Raw genomic sequence first — 27,100 nt, forward strand, 5'->3', positions numbered from 1 at the left:
GACAACTGAGGCATGAGGTGCCACAGAACTAAAGCTGTAGTTGATTTCAGGCTGGTCCGTTCCTGGTGTCATGGAGGGACCAGGAAGAGGAAGGCCCTGTTTATCTAGTGTGATGGACGACATTCTGGTAACATGAAAGAAAACCAGTAGTTTCTGGGAAGCCTGGTGGTCAAAGGGAAGTAAGCCCCAATGCTCAGAGTTCCAGGCAAAGCTCTATGGAGACCAGAAACCGTGCCAGGCCTTCTACGGCAAGGACTGTCCCATGCATAGGTGGCTGCACCGATCAGGGGCTTGAGGAGGACACATCTGGTGGCCTGGGGTCCCGTGGGTCCAGGTCCACTTCTTACTCCCACTAAAGTAAAGACCAAGATCCTCTTCCTCCTTCAGTCTGCAACAGGAACACCTAGGTTCAGGGGCTAAAGCCAGGGGTCTTAACTAATTAGGGGACACAGTCTCCTTCAAGAATTCAATCAAAAAGAAGAGATTCTTTCTCCAGCAAAATTCACACACATGCACATACAAATGTACACAATTTCATATAAAATATAATGGTGCTAATAACCCTTGGAGACCCTGAAGGCTGTACCTAGTATAAGAACTCAAATACCAGTTTTGTTTTCGAAGTATCTAAAATGGATAATACCAGTAACAGCTCTCTCTTCAAAAAAGAATTTTTTTTGGTGTTGACTTATATACATGTCATCCGCTCTAAGAGTTGTACTGTATTTCTGTAGTTTCCATCCATAACACTAATGAATTCTCCTGGTTGATCTGAACTCATCTTTTGTGCACCTTAACAAGGTTCAGAGTAGTGGAAAATAGGCTTCTTGAGGAGAATGAGGAAATCAGGGAAACTTGTGTTTTATCATGTACTTTTCTGGTCTTTTTACTTTTTAATGATGTGCGTTTGTCTCTCTGATTAAATTAAAAATGAAAAATAGAATATGCCAAGAATTTCAGACTCAAACGGGCCTGATTTTGAGTCCTTGCTCCATCACTTAGCAGTTGCATGATGTCGTTCTAGTCTCCTGGTTTCTTCCTTGGAAAAAAGCTTTTTGTTGGAAAGCCTCAGTGAGGTCTCACGTGCAAAGCCCTGAGCAGGGTGCCTGGCACACACATGCTGCTCTTTAAATATTTTCTGGCACCGCTTCTTGACATAGGACCCTCTCTTCTAGTTGGGGAACAGGAAGCTGGGCTGCCAACATTTGGCAGTAAATGATTGACAGGAGCCGAGCCAGTTTTCTCCCGACAGCCATTACCTAACAAGCTGAGGACTCAAGACCCCCAAATTAAAATCCTAAGTCCTTAGAGCACTACGCTTAGGACAGACTGCTTTAAATACAAAACAGTTCATAAAAATCTCCAACTTCACAGGTCCCAGGGTTTGGCAACAACCAACAGACCCTGGGTAAGATAGTGTGCATCAGGGTTGATTTTAGGTTTGAAAGCGGGGAAGAGAAATTGTATTTTGGGCCACGGCCCCAGGCAAAAGGCGGGGCTGAGAACCCATGGGGCTTTAAAAGCTTTCACGATAGGAGGCACACAACTTCCCTCTGCAAATCCATGATTTAACAGCCTTCCCCGACTTCCCCAGAAGGCTCTCTGAGGGACAAGAAGTGAAAGGTCATTCTGGTGGATTCTTTTCGACGGTCCTTTCAAGGCCACTCCCACCTATAGCTCCGCCTGTCCTCATCCTCCGCGCTCCCCGCGTCTATCAGCCGACTTGCTTCTGTACCCTCGCGCTCGGCCGCCCTCCCCTGCAGGGCATTCCATCATCGCTGCCTCCGAAGACCATCACTCCAGCAGCTGCCCTGGCCCCTCCTTCACCATCAGTTTTTCTTCTCCAGTGGGTCTTTCCCACCAGTATACCAACATGCACCAAGATTGCCCATCTTAAAAAAGTCCTCTCAACCCCACATCCACACCAAATTACTGCCCTATTTCTCTCCTCTACAATAAAATTATCTGGATGTTGTCTGTACCTGCTCTCTGATTATTCTTTAACCCTTCTGGTGTGAACTGAACTGTGCCCCCCACCCCAACTCCCCCACAAATTCACATGCTGAAGCCGTAACCCCCCAATATGACTGTATTTAGACATGACAGCCTTTAAGGAGATAAGCAAGGTTGAATGAGGTCCTAGGACGGGGCCCCAATCCAACACAAGCTGTGTCCTTATAAGCGGAGGAAGAGACACCAGAGCTCTCCCCTCTCCTGGGCACAGAGGGGACGCAGTGAGAAGACGGCCGTCCACAAGCCGAGCAAAGAGTCCTCACCAGGAATAACCCTGCTGACCCCTTAATCTTGGACTTCCAACCCCCTGAATGGTGAGAAAATTAATTTCCAGTGTTCAAGCTGCTCAGTCTTTGGTACTTTGTTGTCATAGCCTTAGCACACTGAGGTGCCATCTCTTCCCTCTCGCCCTCTCTATTGCGGTAAAATACATATGACATAAAGTCTACCATTTTAAAGCATACAATTCAGTGGCATTTAGCATATCCACAATATTGTGTGACTATACTTCACCACTGTCTTGTCCAGAACATTTTTGTTGCCCCTAAAGAAACCCTATAGCCTCTAAGCAGTCTTCCCCATTTCCCCCTCCCCCAGCCCTTAGCTAGACGAATCTGCTTCCTATCTCTATTATCTGCTGGCTCTGGGACTTCACAGAAATGGAATCACACACTGTGGTCTTCTGTGTGTGGCTTCTTCAGTGGCTCCTCTGTGTGGTAGCCTCAGAAGGAACCTCATTCCTTCTGAGGGCTGAGTACTCTCCCACTACGTGGATCTGCCGCCATTTACTCACCACTAACCCTGCTCTCTGGGACCAATACCCTCAGGATTTGCCTTCACTCCACAAAGACCACTCTGGTTAGGGTCGCCAATGATATCCATGCTGCTAAGTCAGTCCTCAGCCCTTTCTTAGTAGACATGTAGCGCCTTTAACTCAGTTATCACACCTTCTTGGAACCTTTCTCTACGTGGCTTCTGGAACACTGTTCCCACTGTCACCTGCTCAGTGAGGTGTCCCCTGACCACTCTACGTTAAAGAGCAAACCCTCACCCGACCTCTGGTGCTCTCCAGTCCCTTACCTGCTTTATTTTCCTCTACAGCACTTTTCCTCTGACACGTGACATGTGTCCTTATCAGTTTGGTCTATCTTCCTCCAATAAAACATAAACTCCATGAGGGTAGAGACCTTGACTGTTTGGGGCACTCCTAGTTAGCCAACACCCAAAACAGAGCCTGGCACACAGCAGGTGCTTAATAAATATGTATTAAGTGAATACATACGTGAGCATCAGTGAGTCTCCAAGACCACCCAACCAAAATCTTACTTGTCCATCTGCATAGAGAAGCCACTACACACCTTGTGAAAGAAGAGTCCAGACAGAACCTTTCCAAACTGGGGGCACTGGGAGACTGGTGAGATTGACAGGAAGACTCATCTTTTCTGGAAAGTGGCTGGGGTGCCTGAATCATGAGAGAAGCACCACCGATTCATTTCTTCTAGACTGTGGAGCAAAGCTTGAGGAGCATGATCAGGGGCTTCTCAGGCTTCCACATGCAAACATCTCACCAAGGGCCTTGTTAACATACAGATTCTGACTCAGGTCTTTCAGGGGAGGGGCTGAGATGCTGCATGTCTAACAATCTTCCAAATGTTGCTACTGCTGCTGGTCTGCGGACCTGTGATGTTGTTTGACATCGGAAGAAGTCAGGTTTCAAAAGGCAAACAGTAGAGTGAGCCGCAGTGAGGGGAGCTACCTACATTTAGTTGGGGGACAACACCTCTCCCTTTGAGTGTGAGCTGTATTTCGTGACTCACTTCCAGTGAACGTAAAATGGCAGAAGTGAGGGGATGGCACCTCTGAGATGAGGTTACAAAGGGCTGTGGTTTCTGTGTCAGGTGCTCTCTTGGAAAGGAGCCAGCTCCCACATTGTGAGCAGCTCGATGGTGAGGCCCACGTGGTGAAGAACGAACGGAGGCCTCTGGCAGGGCCGCGGTCCTCAGTTCAAGAACCTGCAAGCGGTGGAATCCTGCCAACACTGTGCAAATGGACTTGGAAGCAGGTCCTCCCCCAGCTGAGCCTTCAGAAGAGACTACAGACCCGCCCCCAACACCCTGACTACAACCTCTTGAGACCTGGAGCCACAGGCCCCAGCTAAGCTGCACCTAGATTCCTGACCCACAGAAATTGGGACATAAAGATAAATGCTTACTGTTTTAAGTTGCTAAATTTTAGGGTACTTTGTTATACAGCAATAGATAATCAATGCAGATGCTAAGAAAGGATGGTTTAATAATTATCAAGACCTGCTGGACAGGCATTACCCAAGGTCCATGCAGTGGGTCAGGCATTCTAAAGGACACTAGCTATACATATAAAATTAGAAAGAACCAGGTCAAGTCCACTCCACGCACTGGTGCACAGTGTAAAGAGTCCCATATATAAACATGTTTTGTTTTTTGTTTTTTCTTTGTTTTCTTGGGATTGAGGATGTGTACAATCCAACAAAAAGACCACAACCAGAAATAAAATACCCCCACCCCCAGGATGCAGAACAGCAAAGGAGAAACACCCTGAAAGTCTGGGCTCGGACGGAGTCCCAACCAGGAGCTAGCTGCCAACTATCCCGACCCCTGCCTGTAAGAGCACGCTTACCCCATCACCTTCCCGTGAGGGCGCCTTCTCTAGCACCTGTGTCCTGCATTCCATAGAATGTGGGTATTAATGCTCCATCTTTTCAGTGAAACAATTTGATGCACAAATTAATCTTTTTTTAACCAGAAAGAAATCAGTCATCATTAGAATTGGTACAATTCCCTTCTCTTTGAACAGTGGCCACCATCTCCAGCTCTACACGGTGCTCACTCTTGTTGTTTCTCCTCTTCTCCACACCCCTGACCCCCAACAGTCCCCCTCCCCCCACCATTAGTGGGAAGAGAATGAGGCCACTGTGCTTACGCAGTCACCCTTGGCCTGCCTGCTGCCTGCCACCTTGCCCACCATCATCACACTCCTTGCCCCGGGGGTGCAGAGTAGGCTCACTTTGAGGGCAGGTATCAGTCAATGAGGGAGACAGGGACTGGTGACCCTGAGGGTCTGACCAGTGTGAGACTCACTACCAGGGTTTCTGTTTCCACCAGCCTGCAGTGGGCAGCGTGTGGACACCTGTGTGAGTCACGGGGGGTCTGAACTCAAAGGGAGTCGTGCTGAGTCCGGCTTGGCTACTGAATGGCGCAGACACAGCCACATGGAGGAGGCAGGCTGCAGAGCCACCACCCTCTGTCACTCTGCAGGGCCAGCAACAGGGCTAACGGATGGTGTGGATGCCCCAGAAAGGTCTCAGGCAGGGACGGCTAAGCTAGATGCTTAGAGGGCCAGGCTCACCATGAGCTGGTAAGCAATCTAATACGCTGAAATTTGTCTTCTTTCAAAGCAGAGTCCAAACCAACTAGGAAGAAGCTTCATTTTTCATAAAGAAATATGTGTTAAAACAGTCTAGCCCCTTGGTCTAATTTTTGTGTCCTTTCTTTGGATAGATTTGTGGATCTAGAGAAATGTTTCTCCTTTATATGAAAAACCATAAAGCAAGAGTGGCACCAAATGGCAACTGAGTTCAGCCCTGGGGCTGGAGGGGACCGGGGACGGCTGGGGACTGTGGTCAACTGTGCCTGCCTCATCCCAGGAGCAGCCCTTATGCCACATGGAACCTGCCACCTAATGCTGTTTTCAAGAGAAGCTAGAAATCTAGATATTTTTAAGTAAAATCCCCCAATATTTAAATATTTCAGTGTTTTCAGGACACAGTGGACAGAAAGGAAGGGCCTGGTCTGCCCTCAGGCTGCCCATCTATGGCCTCAGTCTAGGCTGTTGCCGGAGATGCTGCGGCAAAACCAACGTGAGAAGACAGAGGCGCTATGAGGGTCACGTGTCCTTGCCTGTTGCCTTCGCTGCCACGTGGGGACCCCTTTGCCTGCCCGGAGCAAGGACACACTTGCTGAAAGGAAGAAATGCCTCGTCCAAGCCCAAGGCCCCTCTGGTCCTCAGACGTCTTTTCTGGCTGCGCTCACTGCCTGGCTCAGCAGCTGAGCACCACTGTCGCCGAGGCCTCCAGACGGGTACGTCCACTCCGTTACCTCCCTGAGCGTTAGATTCCCACGGTCAGCTGCCCCTTAGAATCTCTCCTTGGAGGCCCGACAGGATCTCAAATGAACCTGCCCACACCGACACCCTGTCCTGAGTCCTGACTCTCCCCAGACTCCACGAATGGCATCTAAGTTCCCTGTTGCTCATAATAAAAGTTTAGAATCTCCCTCTTCCCTCACACGCTACATCCTCCCCATCAGGAAGCCTTGTCAATGCTACGTTCAAAGTAGATCCCAAAGCTGACCCTTCCTCACCACCCTCCATCACTACCTCCCAGTCTAAGCCACCAACAGCCCTGGCCGAGACCAGACAGTGACCTCTGAACAGGTCTCCCTGCTTCCCCACGGGAACTTCTCCACAAAGCAGTTGGTAGGTTTCAAAAACTCTGCAGAGATCAGATCACAATACTCTTCTGCTTAAAACCGTCCAACGGCTCCCCAAATCCAAACCTGTGATTACCACGACTCTCAGGGTTTGGCGGTCTTTGGCTTCTTCTTCATTCCATTTAGGCTGCTACTCATATACTGTCTTCTCGGAGAGACCTCTGCTGACCCCGCCCCTCAGTGGCTCTCCCTGTCACCCCTGCCCCCATTCAGACCCCTGCCCTTTATCTCCTGACTTGCCCTCTCTTATTTTTTTTTCCTAAGCACTTACTACCACCTGCCATATCTGTTATGTGTCTCCTACCCGGGAATGTGAGCTGAATGATATCAGGCCTCGGTCTCTTCACCGTGTATTGTCACAGCTTACCACCGAGTCCAGCACACGGACGGTGTTCAGTAAATATCTGTTGGGCCAGATGAATCGACATAGGTGTGTATGGAAACTTCCAGTGGCTCAAGCCAAGGCCTGGGCCCGCTGCTTGCTAGGAAGTGTACTCACTGATTGAGGAAGGCAAAGAGGTATCTCATGATAATCAGAGTGGTTTTGGGCAGGACCAGGAGGACCTTCCGGATGTGCAGAGCTCTCTCTTGCAGGTTGTCCATTGCTGAAAGGAGGAAGTCATGTGTTATCTTCCACTGTGACTGAGCTCCAGGGGAGGAACGGTCAGCAGGCCCTCCCTACCAGCAGGAGCAATACCGGGAGCGGCTGGTCAAGGCCACATAGCACGGGCGCACTGTTAGGAGGTCCATCCCTGCGGCTCCTTGAAGCCGGGCTGCTGTGACGGGGCACATGCTGGGCTCTGGACACTTACCCATGCAAGAGTTAAGGTAAAAGTGGGGCACAAAAGGGCTCGGAGATGCTCCCCAAGCATCTACCACCTTCTTAGTAAAACAACCACAGACAAGGAACTGTCCATAAACCTGCTGTGACTGCTTAGCCCACGTGTGGGGTGGGAGAGTGCTGGGAAGGTTTACACATGCAGGTACACCGGCATCCTCTGGACAAGCCTGGCTTATCTATCTTCCCCCTCCCTTATCTGCAGTGGGGATGCGTAGAATGTGGCCAGAGGCAAGGAATGGCAGCCCCTGTTTAAGTAGTGATGGCTGGGGAGAAGACCGGAGAAGCTTCTTGACTCTTGTGCTCTGGACAGAGTATTACAGGTAAGGCCCTGGCTAGTGGTCTCACCGTGGCCAGCCTTCCCACCTCCACAGTGAGCTGTGTGGATACTGTCATTTTCTATGAGGGCCTTTGCATGAAAAAGGAATGGGGAGCAGTGGAAAAAAGCACATCTCAAGGGGAGAATTGGGCAGCCACGTTCTCCTGCACTGTCTTGGTATCACCAGGCCACTTCAGATATCCTACCTAGGCCCAGTCCTAGAAGAAGACATCAGACATGAGGGACGCATATATTTAATCACCCACAGAGCTCATTTCCAGTAGATTCCCACAAACAGTCGGTCAAAAAATAAAGCAAGAGAGCTTTCTGAATGCTCTGGGACTTTCTCTCTGCGAATAGCATAGAGGGACAGTGCTCAGGGCAGATACTAGGCCAAACTGGAAAGCTGGGGGGCAGGAGACCCTGGTCAGTCTGGGGGGAAGGCTCTTTTCTCCATTTCAAAGGCACTGCCTTCTCCAGCCTCTGGAGCCATCATTCCAAGGAGGACTGGTTGCAGGATGACCTGGTGTTAAGCCAAGTTTCTGTGGAAAACAATCCAATATATGTTCCACTATATGAGGCTATTATATTATATATGAGGTTCCAATATAATGAGGTAAACTAAATGGCCAGGAACAGCTTTTCAAGTGCCAAATTTTAGAGTATGAGGCAGAGAACCTCTAAGAAGGATGAAGTAGAGACTATGTCTCTCTCTGGGAAAATATCATATTGCTACTTTTGAATGTGCGGAGGCTTATTCCAGGAAGAACACATACTAAAACATCTAACAGGCAAGCCAAGCCATGTTTAAAGCAAGAAGCAGGAAATTTCTGCAACATCTATGCCTTCTCCCTTTGTTTCATAAACAGCACAGGCACTAACATATAAACTTCCAAAAACCAAAAAGGACTATCTTATATGTGAATATAAATATATTTTATCAGAAAATGATGGAGCCTAGCAAAGCGAAGGAGTTTGAGGTGGATCAGAAAGAAAAGGCCAGGCGTTCTGACTGCTGGTCCTAAACTCTTACTGAAAAGTCATTCTCCTTCCTCCCCAACCAGGGGATGAAGAAGTGAGGGCAGGAGAAGCTTCACTGAGGCAAAGGAGAAAAGGAAACATCGCCGGGAAGCTGATGAGGAAAGAAAAGACGCCACGGAAAATGGAGAGTTCTGTGGGTGATTAAATATATGCGTCCCTCATGTCTGATGTCTGGGGCCACGAGGTGCTCTGGCCCAGAAGCCAGTCTGAGGCAAGGACGGCACTTACTGACGCAGGCCATCAGGTCATGGAAGATGTCCTTGGGGAAGAGGGGGTGCTCCAGTCCCCGGAAGTGAAGCTTCAGGACGCCGGCTATGGAGTCCATGTCATGGTCGTTCTGATCCCCAGCCAGGGGGTCCTCTCCTGAGGATGAGCAGGCCCCCCAGGAGAGAGAGAGAGTGAGAGGTAGAAACACACAGGACGGAGCAGAGGTGGAAGGGAAGGGCGGCCTCATCACGGCTGTCAGCATTCTCCGGGGCGGTGGCCACCAGCAGGGCGGACCGGGGACTGGATAAAGGCCGCTCGGGCTCAGGGGCCCCAGGGCCGTGGGAGTGACACACTGTCCCTCAGCATAGATTTGCTAGTGCCAGACTAGCTCAGCGACATTCCCTATGGGCTGGGCTGGGGATGGGACGCAGCAACTGGCTCTCTCACAAGAATTCTGAAACCAGGCTAGGGCTGAGCCCCTGGGGGAGGAAAAGGAGGCCACGAGGCCACCCCTCAGACTAGCTCTCCCTCCTGGCCCGCAGCAAAGGACGCCTCCTTACAGGAGAACAACCGTGCTGGAGGAGCTCCCTAGGGGAAATTTCGTATCAGATGTAATTAGATTTAATGATAGGACCAACCTCAAATTGGAACTATATATATATCCATTACAGTGATGGAGATTGCCAAAGCTTGCCCATTACCGTAACAGCCCACGAGATGATACATGGGCCGCGATGAACAGGCGCATTAGCCTTCGTACTAACGGCCACCAAGGGCTCTGGACCAAGCCATGGGCTGCTCAGATATCAGTTAACTTCCTGGGTTTTGGGCAGATCATCCACAGGACAGAGGCAGGAGGGATGGGGCCGAGCAGAGGAACGGGGATGTGCCGTGGCACCTCCTGGCATAGCCAAGGGGGGGAGGATGTCTACAAGAGAGCGGGTCCTGGGCTGAAGAGGGAGGCAAGCGGGCTTGCTAAGCTCGGGGCACCTCTCGGGCAGAAGGGATGGAACCAGTATCTCAGGGGACTGCCAAGCGTTTGTCTTCAAGGCTGTTTCTTCACCTCTCTCAAAGGCGTTTTTGATGTCATTCACTTCCACCTGGGATCCTGACACCCGGAAAATTCCTTCATGCTGTAATCCTAGAAAGATGGGGGAAAGTAATCAAGGGGAAGAAAAAGCAAGTTCATAAGCACAGCTCTGCACGTAGCTGAATGCCTTTTCCCCCCAGCCAGTGGACATTCGCACCCCGCCTCTCTTCTCCAGGCCAAGGAGAAAGCACTGGGCACCCGTGTTGGGCAAGCTGCTGGAATGGACACAGGGCGCTAGCCCAGAGCATGTGCCAGGCCAGAGACTTGAGGGAAAAACATGTCTGCGGCCAGCTCCCTTTCTGATTCCAAGGAGACTAATGAGACAGCTTCCTGCCTCTGCCTCTGCCTCTCTGTTCCCACCTGCAAAGTGGAGAAGTGACCCCCGGCACCTTCTTATCACCCAGGGGCAGGAGCTGAGAACGAGGGGCATGGTAGGCAAGCCATCAGATACTCTCAGAGGAGTTCCTAAGGTCTTTTATAATTATTGCTGTAGTTGTTATTACACTGTTCAGCTGTTCTAAGGCACAATGCTTTGAATACTTAGAAAAATGAGAGGTTATGAAAAGATAAGTGACCAGTCAACAGACGGTATTGCCAGACACTGAGCCTGCTGCTGGTCCTTGACTGTAGCTTTATGCTCCAGATAAACATGCATGAATGTTACGACATGACACTGTGCATGAAAACTTTGATCTTTTGGTAGAGTGTAGAAATAATCATAAAAAATAACGCACTTGTAGTGATCACTGATAAGAAATGCTTTCATATAAATAAATCAACTGGTCCTCACCACAGCCAGTAAGGTAGGGGTTACAAGAAAGCACATTTTCCAGAAGAAGGGATTGATGGGCAATGCGCAGCCTCAGGTCACAGGTGATAAGAATCAGAGCTAGGATGCAAACCCCGGCCTCTGGATGTAACGGTGCACTCATTCCGCAAAGCCAAGCTTGTGAGGCCCACCAGAGTTGAAAGTACAGGGAGGACGGAACCCATCTGTGAGCCCGGACATAGATACAGCTTAAAGAGAGCACCGCAGAGGCAAATGAGAAACTGGTAAGAGATCCAGGCAGTGCATCACGAGTGCATGACCCTGGCATCTTCCATCACATCGGGCCTGCCCAGCCTTTCTCAGGAGCCTTAGGTCTCAAACTTGGGCATTTTGTCAAAGTCCCCCTGTTATGGTACAATCTATAAAACTGACAAATCAGAGAAATCTCAAATTTCTTTTCAGGAAAACAAACTAGAGTAACACTAGGCTTGTGCAGTGTTTTAGGGGTACCCTCTCAGTGAGGCTGTGACTGGAGTCTATCAGATAGATCTTTGAAGGTAAACCACAACACGCTAGGCTGAAATCCTGAATCCAATTGAAGCAATACTAAGAAGCAAGCAGGGAAATTTAATTACCCAGCTTATAATAGGACTTAAGTTGTCTGTTCCTCTAAGGGAATCTCCAGAACATTCCTCACAGAATGGCAGGCACTGTGAAAACCCCATTAGTATCAATGTAATAGAACCATATTAATTACAACTGGGATATAAAGACCAGATAATATCATTTAAACGCAAAATGTAAATAGCAAGTGTTCTGACAGAAATAGTCACATAGTAAACTTGTCAAAAACATGGTATAATAATACAAGGAAATGTCATCTCAGGGACTGCCTACTTGGCATGTTCTACTCAGCATTGTTGACGAAGCCAACAACTTGCTCTTGAGAGCATCATTTTGTTACTTTTTGGTTGATTAGACCACCGGGGAAAGGCTGTGTCTGCCCATGGGCCCAGGACAAGAAGAAATCAGAGGAGAGTTTATGGGAAGCCGGGCAGCAGGCCTGAGACCCTGAGGCTGCTTTGGGCTGGTTTCCCTTGAGGACCTTTGCTTTAGGACTACTGTGTGTTCTTGCTCAACAGGCAGAATCTTTAGCGTGTCTAATCTGATGACTCTGAAGGTAGAAACATTAATACATAGTAGTTTCCAGAAAGTGAAGGGGGAAAAGCAGTTGGCTTTTTATTACAGTTACAGGTAAGGCCTCATATAACTAACCTGACACACCCATGAGCTTTTTCATTTCGTCTTAGTGACACAAACATAAAAATATAAATATAAAACCCATCAGATTTGGGTGAGTTATTGGGAAAAGGCACAAAACCTTCCATTTTGTGCTCTCCCAGAGAATTCTTGAGCTGACTACCACACCACCCCTTCCAGCTCACATTACTTTGCTCCCTACCCCTTGAACATGGTGGGGTTTTCCCGTCCTGATTCAGTCTGAGGTATTCCTCACATCCCTTCCCCTCCTTTGAGTCTTCTTGGATCATCCTGACACAGACGAGCCTCAGCCTTCTCATCCATACAAGGGGGACTCAACCCTACCTCCCAGGGGCCGTGAAGATAGTAAGGATGTGCACATTCCAGCCGTTCATGGGCCAAAGACCCTTTTGGGACCGACTAAAGTTGTGGACCCTACCCGCATTAAATGCATACACACAAAACCTTTAACCATAAATCTTTGGGAGTTCAGGAATACCTTGAGTCCCTATTTGGGGAAAATTATTTAGCTAAACAAATGTTTTTTGAATAGCTACTATGTAGTATTAAGGGTTTTTTTTCTTTAAATCAACAATATGTTTCTCTATTTGTTCAATCCTAGAACATACATAAAATAACTTCAGAATTGCTAGCCCATATCCCTGTGATTAAAAAAAAAGATCAACTACTGTACACAATTTATTTACAGCTTTTTGTCTTCAGACATACAGTGTAGAATCAAATACGGTGTTCTGAAGTTATAGATTATTTTCTTCCTCTTCTCCTTAGTGTGGTTATATCATTCATTTGTAATACAGTTAGATTTATTTGTTACTGTTTGTATTCCATTTTGGGTTTTACCCATATCCTTGCTTATCTATTTGTTTATCTTTTGAGTATGGGAAATACAAATTTAGCTCTAAAAGTCAGAATTTTACTAACAGGGAATACCCAGAGAAATGTCACTTTCCTCCCATTTCCCATTCTTTTCACTCCACCCCCTATAGATTAAACATCAAATATTAGTTTCTAGATCCACCCTTACTATATTTTTTCTTATAGAAGTGAGGAGACATGTATATCCTTATGTCCTCTTCTGTCTTACATGAAAGGTAGCATGCTATAGATATTCTTTTACACTTTGCTTTTAAACTTGACAATGTATCCTGGAGATCTTTCCATGTCATTTCACGGAAACAGGCCTCATTCCTTTTTTGTAGTTGCATAATATTCCACTCTGTGGATATACCATTGTATATTCAACCGCTCTTCTATAAAGTCATTTAGGTTGTTTCTAATAGTTTGCAATTACAAATGATGCTGTAACAAATAACCTTGTGTGTATGTATTTTGAGGTGTCTCTTCAGGGTAAATTCCTACAGGGATTGCTGGATCAGATGGTAAGTGCATATGTAGTTTTGTGAGATACTGCCAAATTCCCCTCCAAGAGGGTTGTACTGGTTTGCATTGCCGTCGGCAATATGTGAGCATGCCTGTTTCTCCAGAGCCACCCCACAGAAAGGTGCTACACTTGTGTCTCCGCTTGCACTATGCCTGTACAGGGCCAGGGTTGGGTACATTAATGCCATGGTATCTGGAACCTGTCCGCTTTCAGCTCCTCTACAGCTAACAGCCCAGTCCAGACCCCTGGCATGTCTCCCTGGGCTACTGCAGTGGTATCCTGTTTCCTCGTATGGTCTTATCTCCGTGCAGCAGCCTGGGATCCTTTAAAAAGATCACCCCCTGTTCAAGATTCTCCAACAGCTTCCCAACCCACTCAAATAAAATTCAAACGCCTGCCTTAGCCGACAAAGCCCTAGGAGGGCGGCCCCTGGCTCACCCCCGCCACCCGCCTCCTCACTCACTACTCCAGCCACATGGCCTCCTGCATGCTGGCCCTTGCATGCGATCTCTGCATTTGCTGCTCCCCCTCCCCAACACTCTTTCTTAGATACTCTTTTGGTTTACTTCCTCGCTTCCTTGAGGACTCTGCTCAGATGGTTCCTTCCTAGGTGACTGAAGGCCTTTTCCCTGAACAACCTGCCTAGAACAATGTCCCTTCCCTCCATGCTCCATCTCCTCCCTTCGCTTTACTTCTCTTCATGACACTCATCAACACCTGACATACTGCATATTAATTTATTTCTTTATCGGCTGGTCAACTGATGCTCTATTTACCTGTCCTTTAGCAGAAATAAGGTTCATGAAGACAGGAACCTTTTCTTGGCACACAATGAACATATATTTTTTGAATGAATGAACGAATGGAAGCGTGGATGGAAGGAGCTCAGACTCTCTTTCCCTCTTGTCCTTTAGGCACAACTAACTCTTCCTCCCTTGAACTCAGCTTGGATTTATCTTTGCTGACTACTGACCATTAATCATTACTATCTGGTGAAATTTTTTATACTGCTGTTCCGAATTCTTATACCTTAGCTCTTCTTATTTAACTTGCTTACTTATTTTCTTCCAGTTGTGTCATAAAGCCAGGTGAAGACAGGAAGGGCCTGTCATCCCTGTTTTCATTTTCCTATTTGGTAATGCATGGGGCCCGGCACTGATCAGACGTTTGATAAATATTTGTTGATCGTTCAGTATTGTTATACAACACTGTTACTTCTAGTGAGTAGAGATAAGATGAAACAACTGCAGCTGATTAGGTAGAGTGAGTCATAAGCGTGCTAAAACTATTACTACACCAAAGATGAACCCAAGCAATGTCCCAGTTTATCAGGAGAGCGGAAGGAAAGGAAGGGGGAGAGAATGGCCGGCTCTGAATCGGGGGCAGTGATGATCGGTATGCTTCCTCACCTCCAAGAAGGTCGCTCTGTCCCTCTTCCTTAACTAGACCGGACAGCGTCTGGGAACAATTTCTGATGCCCAATTCCTAAAATCTTCATGGCCCTAGCTCAGATACCTGTTCTTTCTAAACACTCTTTCACTCAGGAGACTGATTCTCTGGCAACTCATCTCCATCCCTAAACGCTGTGGAACCAGCCTGGGAGCTGGTGAGGAATGGAGGGTAGGAGGTTCAGCTTCGTGTGATTTGACTTTGGTTGGGAGGGAGCCACCCCCATAGACTCTCAAATGTTGGCTACAACTTTAAGACCAGCTACTAACTGAACTGTTGGCGATGTTACCCAGTGAGATCAAACCAGAAGGAAAAGTGCACATGGTTAGGAATCTGTGCAATGTTACAAAAGGAGTTGTTTGAGTTGTTTTCAGCAGTCTGATGCAAAGCCAACGTCACACCATGGTCAAGGCTACGCGGGGGTTGGGGGGAGATACCGACACATGCAAAGACGATGAGTAATGGCGAAAGTACCGTCACCACATCGTACCAGCTGCACTTACTCACAGAGCAGCTGTAATTTACAACAACGCTCAAGCTAGGAAGGGGAGTGTGGTAAGTGGCTGAGGCATCTGGGGTCAAAACGTATGCTGTGCTTCTCTCGATGTCTAAGGTGTGGCCACTCTGAGGTAGCAAACATGTAAACAAGTAAGATTTTATTCCCTTTCTGAGAATGTCAGGATGGGAAGTCAATCTCTGTTATACTCTACAAAGAATTCCTGGGAGTTCTCCACAACTTAGCACAAATGTGCACAAGGCTGCTGTCCTGCTTACCGTGTCTGCTGATAAACCGGATACAGCTTTCTACCACCAGAGGAATCGCCTGGCCGGAATCCTGAAAAGCCAAGGAGAAACACCACATTAGAATCTTTAAACAGGGAGAGCCGTATTTAAAGAGAAAATAGGCCAGACTGCAGAACGTGTCTCAGCTGGGTCAGTGGCCAGTGCACAGAGAAGCATCGGGCCTGTCCTCCGAGGTCCAGGGCACATACATGAACATCTCCTTGGATCACCACACAGACCTTAAACTCGGTGTGTCCTGAATGGAACTGGTGGTGACACCAGCACCCCACCCAAGCCATCCAATCAAGCAATCAATCAATACATTCTGTCAACCTTGCCTCCTAAATATGTCTCAGATCCATTTGCTTTTCTCCATCTCAACTGCCACCAACCCAGTCCAGACCACCGATCTATCCATTCCCATCCTTGGCATCCTGCAAAGCATGTGTTTTCCCTGCATATAGTGCTTAGGTGATCTTTAAAAGTGCCCATCACATCATGTACATTCTAGGCTCGACTGTTTCAATGACTTCCTATTATTTTCTTTACACAGCCCCACATGCCCAGGGTCCTGCCTCCACCTCCAGCGTCATCTACTGCTCTTCGCCCAGTCTCTCTGTGCTTCGGCCACACTGGCCTGCTTTCCGTTCCTCTGATAAGGCCTCCTTTGCCCACGAAGCTTCTCCTGCTGCTGGAATGCTGTCCTCACCGTGGACCCCCGCCCCTTTGGGGTTCGAGGCAAGGGCCACTTCCTGAGGGATGCTTCCCAGACTCCCCAGATGAGGTCAGGGCCCCTGTGCACAGGGCCTCAGCACCTCGCACCTGGCCCTCACAGTCCTGATCGTTGGGACTTGTGTGGCCATGAACAGCTGTTTGCATTTGTCACCACTACACGTCCAGCTCCACAGGGCAGACCTCATATCAATTCGTGGGTGTCCAGGGCTGGCCGAGACCCTCACTCACACAGCAGGTGCTCAATTCTTGTCAGCTGAGGGGAGCAGAATGAACCGACAGGAGCATCCGAGAGGGGATCTGCTTGGCATAAGCGGTGAGAAAGAAAAAACCCAATTCTTGGAAACAGGGGAGACTAACGGGTACTAAACTAAGAAGCAGGTCTCCCAGATATCAATCTTTGTTCTGCCATGTTGCCATACAGTCTGCCATTTCTTTAGCTTCTTTGGGCCTCCATTTGGCATCAATAAACTGGGGAGGGGATTGGTGGTAAGGAGAATACAATTTCCTATTGGCACATGAGCACCCGTGCTCACCTCTTACAGAGAATTTACAGAGGGGCTGGACCACAGACTAAGTGCTTTAGGTGAACGGGTCCTGGTGGCAACACTATGGGGTGGGAATGATTATTACCCTCATTTGACAAAAGGGGAAATGAAGGCTGGGTGGGGTGAAGCAGCTGCTTCTGGTGACACCGCTGCTCAGTGTCTGAGCCAGGCTGCAAACGCAGGCAGCCTCCTCCAAGACTCACCACTACCCACCATGCAGCCTAGGAGCTCGGCAAATGTTGCCAGGTGTGCAAAGCAGAGGGGTTTATAACGCAGCTCAATGTATAGGAAGAAAGGGAGCAGGCAGAAGGGCCCTAACCCCAGCGAGAGAGGGACACAGGAGCCCAGAGGCTGGGGTCTCAAGCGGGACGGGTCCTGGGGCTCCTGCCCATGTCACAGATTTGCCTCTGTTCTTCTCCTGGCTCTGAATTTTCAGTGGCAGCCACGGGGTTTGGCCACGTTTCAGGAAGCAGCTGGGTCTCAAGAAGCAGTCGGGCCGGAGAAGAGCTGGTGTGGCCGCTAGCTCCCATGCTCGCTGGGGACCCAGGATGCTGCCAAAGGGAGTACCAGTGCGTGGGGCTGGAGTCAGGGAGGGCATCTTCATGACCCCATGCCACCTGCTTCCTCCAGCTTTCCAGCTACAGTGGCCAGTGTCTGCCCTCTAGTTGCCATGGCTGACTTGTTCCAGTCAGCCTAGGGTGGCCTTAGAGGCAGAATTTCGGTCAGCCCCTTCGTACTCAGACGAAGAAACTGGCTTCCACTATAAAAAAGCAAAAACCCCATTTTGGGGAAGTTGTTTTGTGTTTGCAAATGTTGTTATTATCTTTTCACTTACAAACAGTACTAGCAGTGATAATTAGGCTAGCGATATGATGCTTTATAAAGTTTTCCTGGCCCCACGTTATATATAAAGACCCAGAGGGAGGGAGGTTGGGAAGCTCGTGGGTTACTGGCTTCAGCTAGTTACGTGAGTGCAAACTCTGCCTAGACTTGCAGGAAATGGTATATAGATGGTGGTTACAGGGAAGGATGCAGGGTTGCTGAGAGCAAGACACCAAAGACATTAACCTGCGATGCCCATGGTGACTGGCACTACACCAGAAGTGGCCCCGAGAGATGATTCATGGCCCAGACAAGAGAGCAGGCCCGAGGGGCCCTGTCTCACTGCAGGGCTGTATTTTCCCAGTCTCCACTCTCCCAGTGGAGCCTAAGGCAGAGTCCCATGGGAGCAAAAACCGGACAGTCACAAAGGCTGTGAACCCTCTCCCCAGCCTCCCCTCTCCCTGGAGTGTTTCGAAGCTCCAAGTGAATTCATTTCCCCAGGATGCACTTGTGAGCTCCTCGCGGGCCTCCAAGACCCTCCCTTCACCACGGATACAGTTGAGCAAGCAGGGTCTGTGCTTAGTCGGTGTCTGTCTCCCCCTTACTTCCTCTCTCCTTCCCTCCTCCAGTGTTAGAATCCATGTCAGTCTAATTCTTTGGTTCACACTATTTTTGGTTGTAAAATTCCAGAGCTGGAAGGGGCTTCTAAGGACAGTTGGGCCGCATCTCCATTCAATCAGATTAAGGGAACTTTAAGCCAAAAGCGGAGGAAGAAAGGTCGCAGGCATGACTTGGAAAGACAGTGAAGTCCAGTGATCTGCAGGAGAAAACAATCAGGAAGGTGGCTGGAAAGTCTAAATATGCCATTGTTTGGTGTAATTTCTCATGAGTGAGAATTAGGATTTTTGCCGGGTACTGATCTCTGTTAATATTTGTTCAATTCCCATTTTCACCAAGAGAGAAAGAACAAGTCTTGACAACTGATTAGATGGGGTAGCAAGAAAAAAAGAGGTGTCCATGAACGATGATATTTAGGGCTTCAAGGACTATGAAGAATGGACGGTCCTCATGAGAAGAAACAGGGAGGTTAGGGAAGAGGCTAAGGAAGTGAAAATGTGTTGGGGCGGCTGAGGAGGCTGGCGCTGAGGTGGGGTGCCACCCCAGCTCTCGCATGTCAGCGTCCAGCCGTGAGTTAGAAGCAAATCCAGAGACTCAGAATGGCAGCATTCTAGAACAAACGGACACTCAGGGAAGTAGAGAGAGATTCCCCGAAGGAAACAAAAGCGGCAAGGGAAAGAACACGGTGAAGTCAAGAGAATCAAGCCTTGAGGAAATGCCTTCACTCAGAGGAATCGAGAAAGACAGGCCAGCCAAGAAGACACAGGAGTGACAGGGAAGAGGGAGTGCTGGGCTCGGAGGCAGCACAGGAAGCTTGGAAGCAGCCATTGGGGCAGCTCTTTTTGAAGAAAAGTCTGGGATGGTTTGAACCTAGGCTTTGCTGGAACCCATTAGGGACCTTTCTTGTTTGGCTGATTTGCCATAAACAACCAAAGGAATATTTATTTACTGGTTACTTACACAAGATGACTTATCTTCCAAATTACATATGCTTTACCCTCTTGACTATCTTACAAAAACTCTTTACTGACCCACTGTTAGATTTGAGCTGCTGGAGAGAAACTGGGGCAGCAGAATGAAAACAAGGTCTTTATGTGATTGGAGTTTCTGGTGCATCCTGGAACTCTTCTGCAAATCGAGCACCAGGCAAATATGCTTTGCCTACAGCTGCTTAGATGCAAACCCGACGGGTGCTGTTCCCCTCTGGGCCCAACCAGGGGTGTGTGCCACCTGCCAAACTGTGGTCTCCAGCTCTTCTGTAGCCAGAATGCAGGCTGCAAAGCCCTCACAGCCAGGCTCCATCTATGTGCAGGGGGCCCAGTTTCAATCCAGGAACTGAAAGGAACAAATTTTAAGTTCAATCCTGCTCTTAGTGCTAAACAGAAAGAAAGCATGCTCCTTCTTTAAGATATCTACCTGGTAATTTTAAAAGCAATAATTTATCCCTGGGAGGCGCTCCATTTCTCTCTGGTTTTAAATGAAATTATGGGACAAAAGGGCAGAAAAAAGAAATAGAGGAACAAGAGGAAGGAAAGTTGCAATGAAATTTTTATAACTTGAAAAATGTGTCACTGCATCTGACGGTGTTCTCATTAAAATGAGATCCAAAGAGAAAGGAAGGGGAAAAAAGGGGGACAGCAAAGCTAAGAAAAGTGAGGACTCTGTCACCTGAGTTTCCCAGCCAGCCGGCGCTGCCAGATCGGCGAGGGCCCTGGTGGTGCTGCTGACGCAACAGAAACCATGTGCCTTCTATGTTCGATTATCTCCCTGTGGCTACAGCCACTGTGAATTACCCAAAATGACTTTTTAAAGCCAGAATCAGCTTTCCTCTGAGCAGACACAAAGACATTTCTGAGCTCTCCTCTTCACCTCCTCCCTGCCAACTGTCTAATACATAGCTGGTGTGAGCTTAGGGGATACAAAATCATTTCAGTACCTGCCATAAGGTATAATTAGGAAGTCAAATTTGCTACTGCAAAAAAATACTTCAATTAAATTTTTTAAAGAAGCACAAGTGCTGTTTAGATTATTATCACTGGTGTGGATTATCTATGCCACTTCCCTCTAAGACCCCGCCTAGTGTGGGTGAGGAGAGCTGGTGGCCCAGCACCAGACTTTAATACAACGCCAAGATCATGCACACAGTGGCAGAGGTCAGCATCTCTTGCCTAACACTCTTAGACCAGACTTACCTGTGCATTTTTTGCATGTCTCAGAAATACATACAGGATGACCACACTGCCAGCAATAAACAAACAAAACTCTGCCAACTGAAAGCAAGAGAGCCCAGTCTGGGTGATTAACTGCTGAGTCACTCACATACTGGTACATATCGCAGAGGGTGCGGTCTCCTGGGTGGCTTCCCAGAGAAGTGTCAGCCCGCGCAGTTCTGGCACCACTTGCCACAGCCAAACCCAATCTCCAGCACGTAAGAGCATCACGACTGCAAGCATGTACTGCATGAGTGCGTCAGAGAGACTGCGGCCACTCCACACACGTTAATCAGTCAAGTTCCCATAATATCAAACCTACTATGACCCAGCAGAACATTCCAAATGCAGACATGAGGTCAGAAAAGTGTCCATCCTGCCCACCCTGGAAGTCCATACATGTAATCACTTTCACACCGGGCTGGTCTGGTGGTCGCTGGGTCCTTACCTGCTTCCTCACAGTCGAGCTACGCCTGGGGGGGTCCCGTGCAACCCGAGAGGCACAATCCAGCAACAGGGAAAAGAAAGAGAGAATGGAGTTAAAAACAACCCTAGGGTGGCTAATGAAACAAGTCACATTATTTAGCTCAGTCCCAGAAATGACTGAGGGACTTGATACTTTCCAAATAAAGCCCAAGAAAGCTCTTTTCACAAAAGCACAGAGGTCTCTGCTTTTAACGTCTGCCACCGTTCAGAATTAGTACAGGAGGGAACTGGGTCCATCTGCAGTAAAATATATTTGGGTGAGACAGTAAGATCTCTCTGTTTGCAGGGAGACACTAGGAAACACCAAAGGAAGCTACAGTTCCCTTTCTCTTAGAAATCCTTAGGGAAAAGATAGGGAGCAATTTTCCTGGAATTGAGAGGGTAGAAATGTCCAGGCTGGAAGAAACTTTGGCAATCCTCTAGGCCAATGCTTTTCAAGATGTATTTATCCTCCGAAGGGAATCTGACTCACACACGCAATCCTCCGAGCAAGGAGTCGGCTGTCCTGCCTTCAGTGAGGGTAGGGACCCGACCTGCCTGCGGGGCTCCTTCTGCCGCTTCCCCCAGGCCATCCTGAGGAACCTCTTTGGAATCTCAGAGCTCCTCAGATGGAGGGGAATGCTCTTTTGTCCAAGAGAAGAGGAAACGAGTTCAGAGAGGGGGAAAGAGCTACCCAAAGTCACACAGTGAGGTGACACTGCATAAGGGAGTTCAACTCAGCGCTTTCCCCTTCCATCTGCAGATAGGGGACTTCAGCTAAGCTTACACCAAGACTCTGCCACCAAGAAGATACATGCTACAGAACTCCATTATCCTAGTTCCTTGCAGTCAACAAGACTGGTATATTAATGGGGTCTTTATTGTAATCCACAATGACAAAACGATGAAAGCCAAATGAAGCTATTTCTAAATAATGAGCCTATAATTGTAAATGGCCTCATGATCATTGTGTGTGTTGGCAGATAGAAGTGGTTGATATAATGGGCTAACCCAGGGTCTCTGAGGACTCTGGCCCATTAAAGCTCTTTCCCCAGTTAAATCAGCACATTTTGAGGCAGCAGAGAACAGTCGGCTGAACGAATGCCTTGCTCTCTGCCAGCTCCTGAGCTTTCTCATAGCAGCTCCACAACTGGGAGGGAAAATATTTGGCTGGGGCGCGGGAGGGAGAAGAAAGTGGGGAAGGACTGGGAGGGTTGCATACTTGCACATCGGCGAGGATTTCTACCAAGGCTGCCTGGCAAGCCGATGCAATTTAATACTTCATTTCTAGCAATAATCATTAATTAGGAGCAGTCATCTTTGCCATGCACAGAATTTCAGATCAAACACGATCTCCTGATCGTTCTTCTCTGGGCCAGAGACGTCCCCAAACCCACATGCTGGAGTCCAGCAGCTAAGGTTAGGTTACTGGGATCCCCCCGTCTAACATTTCTTTTCCTGGCACTGTAGTGGCGTTGGGGAGTCTCCAGGACTATTTCAGCGAATGATACCTCCCTTCACTCAGTTCTGCTCAGCTTTCCCTAAGTCACAGCATCCCCGTTTCCATCTGAAGCAAGACGGGTCAGCAAGGCAAAGGGAGGGAAGCCGCCCCTGCCCTGGGCCCTCCTTTGTGGAGTCATCTAAGGCCTTAATAACTCAACTCCTTGGCCCTTTCCCAGGCTGGGATCTCTACTTCATCAGCCTCTCCTTGTCCCTCCCCAGGGCTGTTCCAGGCCACACCTACCTGGCCAGACTGCAATCTGTCCGCTGACCTGTTGGACGACAAAGGCAAAAGGCACAAGGTGAAGCAGAAGGGATGAAAGAGGGAGACCTGCTCCTAAGAATGACCATGACCTGCCCGAGAGCCTCTAGTGTCACTGCATGACTGGCTTTCCAGGCAAAAAAGAGGAGGAGCACCTGGAGCCTCTTTCTGAGCCACTGTGGCTTCGGGTGCTTATCCCCAACCCAGGGCTGCTGGTGTCCCTAAACCAGAGCTGGTTTGCCAACTCTGCTTCCCAAAGGGAAAATGGGTGCATGTGAGGGCACAGTACCAAGGCAGATCATACTCTATAGAGAATAAATGATCAGAAGCCTTCCTGGAGATCCTGAGTATACATGAACACACACACACACACACACACACACACACACACGGCTGAGGGTGGGAGGGGAGGAAGGAAGGAGGGTGTCTGGAGAGAAGGGGGAGAAGAAATGGAAGTCCTAGTTTTAGATTCATACTAAGTTCAATATGAGGTTGGATTGGGATAGCAAGGGAAAAATAAGATTGAATGCTGATATTGCTATCAAACTGTGGCTCTCAATCCAATAGAGGGTCCTAATATTAAGTTTAATGGGTCACAGCCAGCTTTAAAATATGGAATTGAAAATCTTAAAGTTCATAAAAAGTATTCTTATGCTTTTAAAAAATACATAGGAATGTGGACATGGACCATGAGGTCATCTCTGTTGCTTTCTTTGGGTCCACAGTCAACCAAGCTGGGTCTGTATCAGACCTACTTACATAAACCAGGGCAAGCCCAAGCCGGCACTGAGCTGGGAGAGAGCAGCTCCCACCCTGCTCATCCACGCTCCTGAAGAGGCAACGCCAAGGGCTGGGGGAGGGAAGGGCTTTCTCTTGCCTTTAAAGGTTGCTAATTGTTGATTACAGTTCAGCGCATCTTGAACAGTACCCTCCCCCACCCCTAACAGCCTCTCATTACTAAAGGCTCAGCTTTCAGCAGCAAAAATATTACTCTGCGCCATTATTTTCAACATCTGTCCCATTTCCATTCTGGAATATTCATACACATCAATTATCCCTCGATGGCAAGAGCAAGGGGCTCCTGCGTTATGGTGACAAACACAGAAGGCAGGGACACGATGACTTGCGCACAGGAAGATCTGCAGCTATTTTTTCCCTTATTTGCTAGAACTTGTCATCTTTAGATGGAGGCAATTTGCAGCACTAATGAACGGTCACCAACTTTGTCCCTCTGTAGCAGTGCATTTGGTGTGCGTGTGCAAACCCTCTCTGTCACACACACACACACACAACTGCAAGGCCCTGTCTCCCTCTCACTTATGGGCTATGCTTAAATTACCTCAGCAAAAAGAAGTCATGTTTATAATTCACTTCAAATAGTTCTGGGCTTTCTTTCCACCAATTCCCCGTGCAGCAATCTGATAACCCCAGAGTAAAGATTTCCTATAAGCAGATTTGGATATTAATGCCCAAACCTGTTGAGCCCGAGTCCCTTGGGTGGTGGGGAGCAAAGAGAACAGAAGTTACATAACAGGCTTTCTTCACATAAAAGAAAATTCCTTAAAAATCACAAGATGAAAGACAATAGAGATAAGGAAATCAATCATCTGGGGACATCGTCCAGGGCAGGAAGGGAGGGTGGGAGGCTCTGCTGTGAAAAGCGGGGCTCTGAGGCCAATGAGCTCTCAAGTGCTGTATACTTTTCTACATGCTGCAGTTTGTCTGAAGGGTCCTTAAGAATTCATTTGAAATGTTTGAGTTCCGTGCAAGAGCCCGCGTCTGTTTCACTGATGCTATGACACACTGCTGGTAGCCTCCCATTCCCATCTTTAAGTGAGGAGATCGTGGGGCAGGGAGGAGAGGCGGGGCATTCAGAGGCATCCCCAACCCGGGAATCCCATTAATCACAGGATGCTGAGAGCCAGGCAGGAGACCTGGGCAGGGTGCCAAGCACCCCAGGGAAGCTTCTCCTTCAACCTTCGCCTTCTGTTTGACAGTTAAGGAGAGAAAGTACAGAGTGCCAGTCCAGTTCTCTGCCTTGCTACTTTCCAGGGGCTGGTTAAAATCATCCTATGGGATGGGACGGTCCTTCAGCACCATGGCCTAGCATGGCCAAGGCAGAGAGAGGGCTGCTACTTGGCAACAGGACCCTCCAAAGCAGAAGGAAACCGATTCTCCACCTTGACACAGCCACGCGCCCATCACCCCTGCCTCTGAGAATCCCCTCCTTGCCTCCGAGCAGCTGGCTACCTCATCCCAAAGCTCCCTACCTTCCTGCTCCAGCCTCAATCTTGCCACAAGGAGCACAGAGTTTTAACAAAGTGCCTGGAGAGTAAATAACCCACCTGTCCCTTCACCCTAGTGGTGGCAGAGAAGCGGGGCTCGGTGGTGAGCAGGCTTGCTCCACAAACAGTATGATGTACGTAGTGTTGTACTAAGCACTGGCCTTTCCCCATTACTCAGGCAGGCATCTGGGGAATATGCGTCCACATCAAACAGGTGAGGAAAAGAAATGCAATCATGTAACAGGGTGGGGCCCGCTTGGCACGGACGGAGGCTGAGCAGTCCTGTCCGCCTGGCCCTCCTTGCCTGCTGCCCGCCAGCAGCGCTCCCCCACTCACTTTCTCCCAGGGTTTTCTGGAGAAGGTCGTGCTTGGCCTGCAGCTTGGTGATGAGGTTCCTGCCCTCCAGGTACTCCTTCATTTTCTATAAGGGAGGAGGAAGAGAAATAGCAATCAGACTCCTGAAGGAAAACCAAAAAAAATCAGATGTTCAGCTGTACAATTCCCTTGGTCAGAAGGCATTTGCTTTCTGACCCAATTTCTACCAGGTCCATTTTTTATTTCTTTGAGGCCCCGAGCAACTGGGCAGCTGCTGACTTCCATGGTGGGTTAGCATTCCTGCTCGATGCTCTCCTGGGAGCTCCACGTCGGTCGGTGTAAGAAGGTGTCTCCCAGAGCCCTTCACCCGTCTCTTTCCGTTTCACTGAGGAACAGCAGTGGAAGGACTCACTGATTCCGGTCTTCCGGGTGTGAGGACACACATCTGCCACTTGTCACCTCCACTGACACCCAGCCCCGCCCAGCCCCTCCCCAGGGCACACACCGTCACACCAGGAGTCTGCCCGTGGCAGGCTCAGCCCCCGCCTCAGCTGCAGGCCAGGCAGGCCGTGTGTTCACCTGCGCTGTACCTACATCAGCCTCCTTCTCTGTTTGGCACTGAGTCTTTGTGGGATTTCTGAGCGCTCAGAGGGAGGGGCTGCCGTCCCCCACTTACACAGTCTGGCAGTTCCCAACTCAAGATGAGGTGTGGGGATGCAATCCCGTTTGCTCTAACAGTAGAAATACGATTGCTGTGCTGCATTTTCTGATTTGAACTCTCAACCCTAACCTGCCCCGTCAGAGACGATATTTCCCTGGACAACACATCAAATCTCCCAAACAACCCAAGGAACTGTGGTTATCATTGTCCTCATTTTACGGATGAGTGCAGAGATTTGGAAAGATTACATCGGTTGCTCCAGGACAGAGAGGGAGTGGAAGAGCCAGTATCCAAACATATGGAGTGGATGTACAGTGCGTGCTCTAAGCCACCGTTACAGGGACAGAGAAGAAGGAGAGAAGCGGAACAAAACTTCACAGCGTTAATTTTTTTATATGTGAAGCAACTGGAGACTCTTTTAGGGCATGTTAGCCCATATTCTCTTATTTGGCTCCCACATGAACCACAGGGCACACAGGGGAAGACATTTCCTTACTACAGGCGGGAAGATGATGTCCGGGAATGGGATGTCATATAAATTGCTGATCACTGCAAGCTGGTAATTCGTAGTGCCACGCCTTTGGACTCTACAACAGTCTTTCCGACTCTACCTCACAGCCGTTTGCAGGGACCTTAGTTTGCCTTGGCTGTTTCCGGCTGCAGGGGTTCATCTGCTGGGTCACGGATCGCCTGCCCACGGCTAAACTCAGAGGCAAAACGTGTGATCCCAGATACATGAGACAGCTGAGGGGTAAGTGGATAAAACAGGTTCAGTTGTAATAGTTTGTCTTTCTCTCAATGGAGTTAAGCAACAAGTGTAATTATACATGAAGTCTCTGATTTTATGGCTAGTACCACTTAGGGTGAAGGCAGAAAGAACAGGTGAAAAAACAGAGTTCCTGTCACTCTGCACCCTTTCATACAGCATGAACTTCTAACCAGCATATGTTCTGTTCTCTGTCATGTGAAAGCAAAGAAAACACCT

At 48.7% G+C, this 27,100-nt stretch overlaps 1 protein-coding gene across 11 annotated transcripts in view; it reads right to left on the reverse strand.

Moving 5' to 3' along the window:
• Positions 1-27,100, reverse strand: part of SRGAP2 (SLIT-ROBO Rho GTPase activating protein 2) — a 225,295-nt gene that overhangs the window by 18,403 nt on the left and 179,792 nt on the right. For 10 of the 11 annotated variants that reach the window (XM_036909772.2, XM_036909769.2, XM_036909771.2 and 7 more), the window contains exons 11-17: positions 25,476-25,560; positions 22,837-22,864; positions 21,076-21,100; positions 15,689-15,749; positions 10,008-10,085; positions 8,966-9,100; positions 7,039-7,144 (exon numbers count right to left, since the gene is read on the reverse strand). In XM_036909772.2, the coding sequence (XP_036765667.1) occupies positions 7,039-7,144; positions 8,966-9,100; positions 10,008-10,085; positions 15,689-15,749; positions 21,076-21,100; positions 22,837-22,864; positions 25,476-25,560 (518 nt within the window). Of the gene's footprint in view, positions 1-7,038; positions 7,145-8,965; positions 9,101-10,007; positions 10,086-15,688; positions 15,750-21,075; positions 21,101-21,124; positions 21,351-22,836; positions 22,865-25,475; positions 25,561-27,100 lie in introns of those variants that run through there. The other variant, XM_036909778.2, reaches the window with a different exon arrangement.

Source organism: Manis pentadactyla, chromosome 9 (assembly GCF_030020395.1).
Source record: "Manis pentadactyla isolate mManPen7 chromosome 9, mManPen7.hap1, whole genome shotgun sequence".
NCBI lineage: Eukaryota > Metazoa > Chordata > Mammalia > Pholidota > Manidae > Manis > Manis pentadactyla.